The 13,095-nt window shown below is 32.2% G+C and overlaps 1 protein-coding gene across 1 annotated transcript in view; it reads right to left on the reverse strand.

The window, feature by feature from the left end:
• Positions 1–13,095, reverse strand: part of hiw (MYC binding protein highwire) — a 242,193-nt gene that overhangs the window by 34,677 nt on the left and 194,421 nt on the right. The window contains exons 35-44 of the mRNA XM_088232701.1: positions 12,931–13,069; positions 12,682–12,740; positions 12,545–12,594; positions 12,196–12,251; positions 11,836–11,915; positions 10,959–11,021; positions 9,384–9,543; positions 8,644–8,787; positions 7,429–7,654; positions 5,636–5,748 (exon numbers count right to left, since the gene is read on the reverse strand). Of these exons, the coding sequence (XP_088088827.1) occupies positions 5,636–5,748; positions 7,429–7,654; positions 8,644–8,787; positions 9,384–9,543; positions 10,959–11,021; positions 11,836–11,915; positions 12,196–12,251; positions 12,545–12,594; positions 12,682–12,740; positions 12,931–13,069 (1,090 nt within the window). The remainder of the gene's footprint in view (positions 1–5,635; positions 5,749–7,428; positions 7,655–8,643; positions 8,788–9,383; positions 9,544–10,958; positions 11,022–11,835; positions 11,916–12,195; positions 12,252–12,544; positions 12,595–12,681; positions 12,741–12,930; positions 13,070–13,095) is intronic.

The raw sequence follows: 13,095 nt of genomic DNA on the forward strand, positions 1-13,095 counted from the left end.
TCTATTATGTGGGAAAAATAGCAAAATTTATAAAGTTTTTTGACTTGCAGAAAATGATCCTTGAGGGTGTAGATTTAAAAGAGACAACTCTCTCTCCCTCTACCTAGGATGAAATCCCCCTCCCTACCCCCTCAAATCTCCCCGTTACAGTTTTTACTTTTTTGCAAAGTGAGATGAGAGGCTACCTTTTCACGCTGGACACATTTAAGTTTTTGACTCATATTACTTAAAGCACTAAAAATAACATAAATAAGTATGTGAGCCAAAAACTGTTTGTTTTCTCATAATCTTAAACGACATCTAGCCGAATTAACAAATCATTCAATGCGAGCAACATAAAAAAAAATCTACTAAAAACACTTACCAGTCCAGCCATTATTCCCATATTTATATCCATAGAATTAAGAATAGTCCAGAAACCGCATACGCGCATCAAACAGAAGGCGACTAAACTACTCTTAAATGAGTGGTTTTACATTTTGAACACATTAGTTTCTTTGTAGACGTCGCTCAGTACGCAACTCCCGATTTGAATTTAACTATGCCGTGTTGTGTCATTTTAAAGTGTAGAAATGCTGCTGGGATCAACAAGAAACAGGATGGGATCACATTTCATGTGAAAGTAGCAAATGCATGTGTAAGTAGCAAATGCACGTGTAAGTACCAAATGCATTACTCAAAATTTGTATTATTTTTCCATCTCTCAGACTGTCAAAGAAAACAAAATTGATATTTTGTTAGTGTTGCCAGGGTAGCCATTTTTTTTACGCTACTTTTTATTAATAAGAACATTGGTTTTAATTGATTTAGTGGAATTTTAGCTTCCATGAGCCCCGATTACAATGGAAAGTTAACATCTCTACAATTTTATCTACAAAGTAAAATTAAGTTTTCTGTAAGAAAAGCAGAATATGCATACAATTTTTTCTTATAAACATGTTCAATTATAGGTTACCTACGAAGACCTTTTGAATGTTCAAGCAAATATACTTATTTTCGTACACAACTATCCAACTTTTTTACAGACAGTCGAAGATAACTCTGTTAACTTCCCATTGTAATCGGGGCACTGCTGATGAAAGAAGGAAACCAGAGTGGATAAAAATAATACAAAGAGTACGGTGTGATGAGTTTTGGAAACCAACAAAGTGAAGCATAATTTCCTCAATGCATTTTAAGGCGAAATGTTTTTATGACACAAAAGGTCGTTTATCTAAATGTAAAACTCTACTGATAGTTCTGCTTCTAAAAGGCAATATTACAAAAAAGCTTACTCAACAAAGGGGAAATTAGAACTTTCGGGTAGACTGTATTTATATTTTCTTATTAAAAAGGTATTATTTATAGGAATGAGGAAATTGGTAAAAAGTTTTACTGAACTCTTCATCCGAAAAAAATCGTGATGTTTTTCTCTTGAAAATAGTTTAAAAAAATTAATAGAAGCTTAAATAAAAAGAAAATAGTTTATTTGGACGGGGCATAAACTTTCAATTTCCTTCGAAATCCGGCACCTCGGTATCTATCGGAGAATTTAGTTTAACTTTCCAATCATGGACTAGCACTTTGCTCACCTAATGAGAGAACTAACGAAAAATTTGACCTCTCGGATCAAACAACGCCGTGGTGGACATTTGACCAAAATTATCTTTAAAAGATAAAATATTATTGACAAATATATGACATAAAAATATCGGTTTTATGTAAAATAAAATTTGTTTTATTTTTCAAGTTCAAAGTTCATTAATTCAATTACTCTTATTAAATGACCCTTTACTTATCTACTATGTTGTGTCAATCAATGTTTCCGCGTGTACAATAAGATTTTAGAGAAATTGACAAATTACATTTTTTTTAAATATAATTATCTTACATTTATGATATGGTTATATTTTTCGCGATCTGGCAACATTCCGCGGCCATCATATTCCAGCGACTCTCCATTTATACCAATATTGATAAGTCGTCACATACCGGTACTAGATACTCCAAGTGCCATACTTCGAGTGCCAATTGCAATACTCCACGTCGGATGTGCCATTTTTGTGCAAGTGGTTAAAATAAAACCAAAACAATGACAAACAACCAAGTACATTTACAGAGAATGAATTGTTGATCTGTGTCTTATCTTTTAAATTTTACTATAAAACTCTAAATCATTAAAAAGTTCTAAATTAGTCTAACTTACATAAAATAATAAATAAATTTTAATTATGTCTGTAATACGAGGGTCATCCACAAAATAAGGTTACAAAGGCTCCTGAGGCCGCAGGAAATTTTTCATTTCAAAGTTGGCGCAGCTGACGTGTAGAGGGGATCCCAATGGAACGTCAAAATTGCGTGTCCACTGCACGTGAATTTTCGGATTGTTTTGCACATGAGGAAGAAACTTTCTGGACTCTTATCGCGACGGGGGAGGAGACCTGGTGTGTCCCTACACTCCAGAATCCAAAACACAATCACTGTGACTGTGCGAGTGGTTTTAACATACTTTTCTAATGATTCAAAAATAATGGCCATTTGGAAGTCTGCTAAAGAAGGTTTTACTAATTTGACAGATTTAAATAGACATCAGGCATTTCACAAAAACATGGCAACAGAATAAAATGCTAATTTTCTGTACCGCTTGATGGTTTTCCGCACACATTTCAAACTACATAGCATTATGTCGGTTTTGTCTGTGAAACCCGTATTTTTGTTATATTTCAGAACACAAAGTGATTTTATAATACTTTCCTTCCTGATGGTGCTCAAGTATTTCAGTGAACTATTGTCAGCATGTGTACCTCTAGTTTATCATGCCATTTGATAGCGAGAAGTGGACCGTGGTGTTAGTATTTATGATCTCCTTTTTTTTGTTTTTGGGAAGTCAGGCATGCCTTTGTTTGCCTTTTTTCTCACGGAACGTTATTTTTTTTAAATGGGGGTATTTAAACAAATTTGGACTGGGGTACCAATTGTCGCATTAAAGGCTGTTCACTTTTCCCAAAGTCTTTAAGGAGAAAAGTCATAACCGCGCTCCTGACACGCTTAAATACTGATCATCGGCTCCGCGCCTTCATCATTATTCTTATTCTTAGAGGTGGAGGTCAGTGCTACGCAAGCTCTTGACGTCACTGTGACCTGTGAAGATCTATTGTGACGGGTCCCCATGTGTATAATAAGCTCTGGTGCGTGTAAATAACACTTTAATTTATTATAATTTATTTAAAGCAATCGTTAGTTGTTAATATGCCAGCAGTTCAACATGCGAAAATTGTTTCCCATCAAAAAAGACAAAGAAAAACTGACCTTAGAATATCCTATGACGAATGCGATGATCTTTGTTTTGGTGAATACTTAACTGGGATGATTTCTTTGGGTTGGATTAGCACATTGCAGCCATGAATATCTTCAAGAAGAAGCCTGTCTTGATAAACACAAGTCGGAACGCCAGTCAAACTCTCTCCCATGTTTTCGAAAAGAACAAACACCCATCCACCGCAAATCAGGCAATATTGCCGACCAAGCGAAAAACCATCTCGCCATCTATCGGCGCGACATTCAACTACACATTAATTAACTAATGTAATTACTGTGTAGGTACGAGTCGATTTAATTTATCCCTTCTTAACCAGGAACAACTGTTGCGTAAATCGAACTACTGGCCACAACACCGTGCCTTCATCATAATCAAAAATAAAGTCAGTCGTAACGTCACACAACACAAACAATTTTGTACCAAATCTATGGCGCTCTTATGGGACGTATTGCTTAAAACTCAATCGACTTTTGAAAACTATCATGCTCTCAACACACAAATTCGGTAGTCAGATGGCAGAAGGGACCATCTGTATTTTTGCTTTAGTTTTCAAAAGTTTAAATTAATATTCAAAAAAATATAAAAATCTGCGTCATTTAGAATGGTAATTTATTATTGAAAAGCAACACTAAAATATTTTAGTTTGTGGATTAAAATCTTGAAATTGAGACGTATTTCAGCTCTCCTGAACATTTTTGAAAAATACAGATGGTCCCTTCTGCCATCTGACTACCGAATTGTTGTAAGGCAATTTTGAAAATGTTCATGTATGGCTCACAAAGGTTCTTATTTTATAAAGTTAAACTGAATTCGATTTACTGTCACTGAAGTAAGATTAGTTTGTATCTATCTATTGATATAGTTTTACTAAATAATGGAATTGATAAAATTAATTTAGTTTACCAATATTATAGCTAAGTGGCGACTACTGTAGGCGTGAAAAAAATTTACATTTCAGAAATATTTGTTGTTTGCCAATCCCTAGCTTTTAGCCCGTATGCCTTACACCTCATTAAGGTAAAATAAAATGACTTGTTTGGTCAAATATCTTGGTCATCTATTTACAATTCAAAAGATGTTTAAAAAAGAACTATTTCAATCTTCTGTTAAAGGCTGCGCTTCAGCCGTGAATTTGTCAAATCTATGAACTATGGGCAGCAAATGGGCCAACCAACTATGGTTGTCTGATAGGCCCTTATGGTTGTACAAAATATCCTGGTAAGTTTTCAATAGCGGCATTGGAAGGTAATTGCAAACTTTCTTCGCGATCATTTGATTCTGAATCCGAAAGATCTAGATGATCTGGAAGTTCAGCTGCATCAAACTCTTCATGACTCATTTCAAGATCGGAATCTACGTTTTCTCAGAAATTTATTCCGCAGAGAAATGAGACATTTTAAATACATACGTAACACTTTGTTCTATAAAACAGTTCACAGGTTTATTCTTGAAACGAAAGAATAGCTTAGAAATTTAGTTAAGTATGTATGAAAATTTATTTCTTAAAAAACCGATTCAGTAAAATTTTTAAGATAAAAGTCAACTAAAAGTGGCAAAGATTTAAACATCAATTTACAGGTCTTAGTGAAAACAAAGGATTCAATTATACGCATGCACGGCCGGCCAAGTCTTGTGACAACCTCGAAGAATTCAAATTGAGTCACTTTGATTTGGAATTCGGTTATGTTTCTGTATTTTTCATTGTTTAGATAAGAATCAAACCAAAATCAAAACAAAACTCAACAAATAGTAATGAGGGATATATTCTGTATGATTTTTAATCTAAATCTCAGATGGATTCTGGGTCTTATTCATAGTAAACATAAGGTCGAACATCGTCGGTACGTTAGAAACACTGCGGTGTGTCTGCCACGCGCAAAGGGAATGAAGCAAAAACAGTTGCATGTTACCTGTGATCAAGATATTAAGTTTTCTAGTAAATTGTTTTTTCCATCCTGTATTCTTATTTCTACCTGAGTGAATGTTCTTTAAATATGTAAAAAAAACTTGATAAAAATTAAAATAAATAAACTTTTTTTTTAAATTATTTTTTCAACATTATTAGAAAAAAATCAATATAATTGTATCATATTGATTATTATTAATGTAATTATTTTTTTATGTAAATTATTCTTGATAAAATTTCATGTCCAAAATGATGCTAGATGCAAAATGAGATGTTATTTTGCTGTATATCATTCACACTCTTTACCGGCGTTTCAGATCGTATTGCAGCGTACATCCTTGGAATTTATGTATTTTCTAGGTATTTGTAAAAAAAAAAATATAATAACCATTGTTATTACATCAAACAAAATGATAATGCATCAATCTTACCATCCATGTCATGAAATCTGTTCATTCTTTCACCCATTTCTGAATAGTAGCTATCAATTTCTGATTCTGGATCTAAATTAGTCACAATGGTACCATCTGTGGGTTCTGGTTGCCTGTAAAAAAGTTTAAAGTACTTTTGAAAATTACAAATCATTTTTTGAATCTCTTTTTTTGTACACCAAACCAGGGGGGCAATTACAAACGTTATCTTTATTGGTGCATATCGAGCCGGTATATTTAACCTTTCTAATATCTCTATCTACCGAGATATGACGAAGACGGCTATACTAAAATATTGATCTCTGTTTTCAGGAAGATAAGGTTATGGATGAAAAATATGAAATGGTAATATTTATTTTTCTTAATTGCAACATTTCTTCCGTGTTGCCATTGCACCTTACGACGCATGCGCATTATGTCATATTATGAACTGATGCATGCACTGTAACTAACTCAAATTTTCAAACTTAACCACTAAATGGTGCTCTGTCATAATTATCATAATTCACTCTGGGCTCAATGAAAAATGAAAATCGAAACATTTCTCGATCCTATTTAAAATTAGCTACTAAGATATAAATCACAATTAAAGCAAAATTTTACAAGCAATTTATTTTTATGAAAACGCAACAATTATTTATGATGCAACTGGCCCTATATGGTACTTATTTACAAAGATGTACTAAAATGTTGTTGCTATAGATCCATACCTACATAGTTATTATATAGGTATAGTTTCCATAGATTTTGACATGTATCACATCACGTTTTTAATTAAACGTAGTTTTGAGGAAAGCGGCCACCCATAGAAAAGTGAAATTGAGATAATAGCACTTTTGTGAAAGGTGTCTCCAATCTACACAACATTTGGAATGTTTTTTACTTTGGCAAATGATAAATAATGCATGCATTCTTTTTTTACAATATAATAAGAATTTAATTATATTAATTACCAGATCTAATGTTTTTGATGACAGCCAGATCTAATATTGCATGAAACCTCATACAAACTCTTAATATATGAAATGACATTCATTTTTATGACATTTTGACATCATGATTATAACAGATTTTTCCATGAAAGCGTCTTGACTGTTTTAAGCAGAACATAAAATTGACCTTCCTGAATTCGATAACACCAATATCTCATATTTTTTAAATTGTGGACTGGCTTCTTTCTGCATAACCAAGTTCAATTGTATCTTTGAAAATGTTAACCTTTGAAAGGCAAAAAGAAATCCCTACTATAAAAAAATACAGCTATATTGTTTTTTTAAATATAAGAGATATATCAAGTCTTGTATTCTATGTAGAATTACGTGATATCATAGAAACACAGGAGTTAATAGTAATAGGGAAATATAACTTTTTTTAAACATTTTTTAAGTAATAGGGTCTATGAAATACTGCCGCGTAAAAAAAATTTTTTTTTGCTACTTATTAGTAACATAAAAAATTCTTTTAAATTTGTAATTTTGAATTCCCGCAAAAACGGTCATTGCATTGGCTGTGCCCCTAATACGTCACAATTCATGGTAATTTTGTTCCCAACTGTTAAAATTTTTATAAAAAATTGTCAAGAATCTTGACGTCACATTTATCAATGCCACGTCGCGTTTTTCTAGTGACATATTTTTTAATAATTTATTTTTTGAAGTAATGTTTGAAAACATTTCTCCACAATATCCATATTGATTTTGAAAATACAATTAATTATTCTAAATCTATTTCATATATTTTTATCGGTAATCCTAGTATGTGATATTTCCCTATTATGTATGTATGTGGCTTACTTATCGTTATTCTTGCCAGTCTCTATGTTGTGCAGCTCGCAGAGGCTGTCCCAGAGGGCTAAGAGGATCCGGAAGGCAGCCGGCAGTACGCTGACCAATCCCTCTACGTCTTCCTCCCGGATGGTGCTCACCCCCCCCTCGCCACTCCCGCCACGCTTGTTCCGCGCATGCTGCCCACAACGGCTGAGGGACTCTAAAGTCGATGGCTGGATGTTCAGGTACTTCCCTGCCAATGATGAGTTCAATCGGTGAGATGTGAGATAATTGTGTAACAAATAATTATTTTGTTTTTTTGGATAATTGTCACAAGTTTTGTTCGCATTCTTTGTTGACGTTTCAAATTGCATTGCATCCATCATCAGGGTTGATGTGACACTGCGATTTGATATGAAAATTATTTTCAAAAGCATCCAAACTGCTTTTAAATTTATATTTGAAGTACTAATTTTGTTTTCATTATTTTATAATTAAACTTAAAAAAACCACTTTGTTTTTAACCACTTATTATTTATTCAATGTGGAAGTTCAGTGGTTTTTAAAAAATGTTATATTTGTAAATGGATAATCAAAATAAGTCAAATTTTAATTTTAATTTTTTATGCATCGTTTTATCAATGCTACAATTTTTGTTTTTTGAAATTACTTCGCAATGTCAGCTCAACTTAAATAAAAATAGAACCCCGTTTGTATGAAAACATGCTAAACATGGCTTCCCGGAAACCAGAAATCTATCGCAACACATAATGAGGAAGTTTAGTTTAGTAGCACAATTAAATATAATATTTTTTATGGCCCGTAAGTTAATATTTTTTTATCTGCAATTTACCATGGCACTGAACTTCCTCATTTTAATTTAGAAATGAATATAATCCTGTTTTATTATTTTAATAGTGTACTAAATCTTATACTAGGAGGTAATAATGATAAAAGTAATCTAGGAGGTAATAAATCAACTACTTATATCAAGTATTGTTTGTGGAAGTATGGAGTGAGGGATGAAGGGGATGAAGGGGATGAAATTTGATCATTTGCACTTGTTTTCAGCAATTAGATAGGAGCAGATGGTGTTTTCTCTCAAATTAGTTAAAATTAGTAGAATAGATAAGATAAGATTGTAAGTGGTCCAATCTGAAACCACTCTGCTGGAGAAAAAAAAATCGGGGATGGGGTGGAATTGGGGACAACAGAGAATCCAGTAATGTAAAAAAATATTACCTGCATTGGTGACTTCCACAGAATGTCTTTGGGGAATTCTGTCATAGTGAGTAGGTGGTCTGGTCATTACTTCAGAACCAGTCTTGGGAAGATTCGGATGGAACTTCAGGTATGAGGCACATGTCATAGCATCATGCACAATACCTGAAAAATATTGTTGGAAATATTTACAAATTTCTTATATTTTATAGTTAAGATGTCTTTGTATAGTTTAAAAACGAATATGTGGTTTAAAACAGGCAAGTCACGCTAATTTACAGGGTTTCATAATTAAATGGGTTATTTCAATGCAATTAAGCGTCTTGGCTGCTATGGTGCAGAAATAATTTTATTTATTATTTAATAAAAAAAAACAAATAAAAGAAAATATTTTCACATATTTTTTTATACCATTTTTGTAATAAAATCACACAACATACCATTCTTTCGCAATAATTTAGTGAACTGACATTTTGAATATTAAATAACTTTATTTTTTAGACCACACTTTTATAAGTACATACATAAGAATTTTAATTTTAAAAAATACTATAATTATCCTCTCGGATAGTATGGACGCTTGTGTGCGTCACAGCAGAATTTTGATCTAAGGAGTACTCCTTTAAGCAAAGTTATATGTTTAAAAATTTGAAATAAACTCATATGTGGTTAAAAAAAAGAGATTATTTAATATTTACAAACTCACATAAATTTGACTGTACATACTTACGTAGAAAAAACGTAGCTATGAAATAATTTACCTTCGTGCCACATAAAAGCAGCAAACATTGCCCTTCTAGATTCAGCCACTGAAGGACTCATTGCAATAGGAATATCCTCAATAACTTCGGTAGATTCAGTGTAGTCCCTGCTGCATGTTGCTTGACCCACAGATTCAGGTAAAGAAGATGACTCCGGTTTCTTTAAATTTGATAAAAAGTCAATAAGAAAATAAATTTTATTTTCTTTGATGAGGAAGTTTATTGCTACTATGTAATAATTACATTTTATAAATAACAATAGATATTAGTAATAAGTAAGACTTGGATGGTTCGTAACAAAGGCATTGGCGTAGTGTGGTGTTACTCGGTAAAATAGTAAGTACATGTGTTATTTAATTTAAATTCACTACAGTACCATGAACACATTTTGTCAGGGTCGTAGAACAAAAACACTTGTGATTTTCTTCAACTTTACGTGCGAGCGGTTTTAATTTTTCTTGACACTTTATGTCACAACTTGATAAGTGCAAAAGTATACTATTTGATACTTGGGTAAGTTACATATATATTTTTTGTTCATACCTAGAAAAAAAAGACTTTTTCAATATCAAAAAACAAGACAGTCACGCACATCAGTCATTGTTCTACAATCCCAACGATTTGTATCCACTCGTTAACTTGATTTAGCATTAAAAAATCAAGCAGTAATATTTCAGATTTCAAATGATTTCTCAAATTATATTATAAAAATCCCAGTAATTCCCACTTAAAAATAATTGTCTAATACGAGAACTGGCTGACTTCTGAAAAGCTCAGTTCATATAGTTTTTTAGAATTTTAGTACGCATATACTAACAGTAGATAAGTAAATAGGTGCGAAGGTTGTCACGGTCACTGTTATCAATATGTTTCTTTTTTGGGTGATACCGTGTGTGTTATATATATATATATATATATATTTATATATTCTTCCATCAAAAGTAAGTTCTGGGTGGGTTTGTATCCACCCGTTTACCAGGTTTGGCACAAAAAGTTTGGGGCATTTTGCAAATAGTAAAAACAACAAATTATCCAATGTACTAAAAACTCTTAACTTGCCTTTAGACCCGACGAACGGAAACAAAATGCAAAATATTCCATTAGCAATTTTTATAAAAAAAAACAATAAAGCAGGTAACAGTTTTACTTATATATTTACGACGGCATCATTATTTTAAATAATAAAATATTTCAAAAATTCTCTTCGGATATTGCCCGCATTATTAACCCTGGTAATTCATCCATTAGTAGTAATTGGCCGGTTGAGGTGCTGACCAAATTCTAAGAAAAAGTATTTATTAAATAAGACTTTTTCATCGTTGAAATAAGCTGCAGATAATTATAGTTGCAATTAGTATTTATTTTATTGATATTTTGATGAGCACAGTAGAATTATGAAAAATAGACACAATTGTAAATTTGTAATATATTTACCACGACATGGCACTGGGTAAAACTGCATTGCTACGAACCGTCCAGGTCTAAGTAGAATGTGTCACCCCTTTTCTATATTTTTTCTCTCTTTATTGCAATACTAATACATATTTTCTTAACCAAGCAAATAAAAGGTATTACCGGTGTATCTGTGTCGGCGCTATCTCCTGGTGTCTCATTTACAGGGGGGTTGAAATCTGATACCTAAAAAAATATTTTTCACTATTAATATTCATTTTTATTTTTTTACATATTAATATTCATTTTTATTTTTTTACATTTTACATAGAGACATACATAAAATATGTTTCTGGTGTTCATTACTATCTAAAAATAAAGCAGTATCGATGCTTTTTTGTAGATATTTCTTGATAAAACCACACAGTTAATCATTTCAATACAAAGTATCGATCAAAATCCTTGGTATTGTTTTATTTTTTAAGCTCTTTTACCTGAGCAGATATAACCAAGAATGGTAAATAATGTTTTAAACCGTTTAAATACGCTTGATGATCAGTAAAAAAGTATTCAACAAATACTTTGTATCAAAATTATTGACAAAGATTTTTATTTAATTTATTTATTGAATACATTTAATATTTCATCATCATTCCTTTTCCGCGACTAATGGTGCATGGTGTACTGCATTTATACACCAACCGCAGCGTATCTTGATCACTTTTGTTACATAAAGGTAAGATGATCAGACTTACACTTTAGGTGCCAGTTCAGGGACTATGAAAACATATTTTTAAATAAATATTTCATGTAAACCATGTTGGGAATCAAACCTGAGACCTCTCGCATGGTAGACAAACATGCTGACCATTGACCATGAGGTGGACAAGAGAATTTAGTTTTGAAATTATACACCGGATAAGCCCATGTCAAGGCAGGAATTTCTAAATTTTATACATTTTTTGAGAAATATGAATTATTTTTAACTATTTTTTATTTTTGGCTGCAAGCTTAAGCAAGAATACGGATATTATAAAAAATAATGTAGTAAACAGTATACCTTAGCAGCATCCTCCAGTTGTTGTGGGTCTCGTGACTCCTTCTGTTGTTTAGATCTGTCTTCATTGTAATTATCATAATCTGAAAACAAAACAAAAAATTATTTAATAAAGTTCTTGACTTATTAAGTAATTTTAAGCAACATTTTTTTTTAAAAGTATTTATGAGTCATCACATCATTTGTCCCACTGGGTGTTGAGTTGGGATGAACATGTTTTTTATTTCAAAAACGTGTTCATCTTTGTGGTAAAATAAAAACAGAGTGACATATGTACATGTGAATAAGGAAAAACAAAAAAAACGTAAATTAAAAATTCATAAATCAAATCAATAGAATAAAAAATTATGTAAAATAATCAACCTGGCTTGTTGGAAGGTCCGGCGACAGGATTCCCATTTTTATTTTTCTTCTTTTCACTGCAAAAATAAAGCGACAAATGCATAAACACATTGACTGTCATGAGCAGTTATATTTAACTCATAGGAGCTACTTATTGTATATTCGCCCTATGCATCATTAGATGCGGATAGAGGAATGACGTGTCATACTTCTTGATCTTTCTCAGATCCTGCTCACGTTAACATTCGCACTGTAAATCTTTCAGGCCATCCTCTTGTTGCTCTTTCACTCACATTTCCAAACCATCGCAGCATCTCTTCCTTAATTTTGTCAATAACGCTTATCTCAGCACCGATATTGAAAAACTTACACTTTTGGACTTCCTCCTTGGTTCATCACAGCATCGTCTGGATTTAAAGACTGAAAAAAAAAAACATTATAATTTATATAACATGTCCTAATTCGGAAATAACTTTGTTTAAATATCTTAGAATACAAGACACTTACTATTTTATTGGCATGACTTGATGTGGCTTCCGCGTCACCCACATTTACCGTATTGTCTACTAATAGAAATAAATTATTAATCAAAATGTACATTGTGATTAGGATACATAAGAAGAGAAAGCATGCTAATTGATAGACCAATAATAGGCCATTGTCTGCATCATGCATCGATTCTTTTATTGAGCTTCAAATATACAGTGCAAAAAAAAACAATTTGTAAGAGTTTCCAAATTATGCATTATTAATTACCTGGTATATCATTTTCATCATCGGGAATAGCCTCTAGGGCAGACTTTAAGACCCAGCACTCGGGTGAGTGTGACATAAGTTCTAGTCTTTCTATCGTGGACCGATCGAGTTGGGCCCACGTCTCTTTCGTTGTTGTGTACTAAAAGATGAACAAAAGCATATGTA

This window comes from Micrasema longulum, unplaced genomic scaffold (genome assembly GCF_059751315.1).
Source record: "Micrasema longulum isolate JH-2025_06_02 unplaced genomic scaffold, ASM5975131v1 h1tg001011l, whole genome shotgun sequence".
Lineage (NCBI taxonomy): Eukaryota > Metazoa > Arthropoda > Insecta > Trichoptera > Brachycentridae > Micrasema > Micrasema longulum.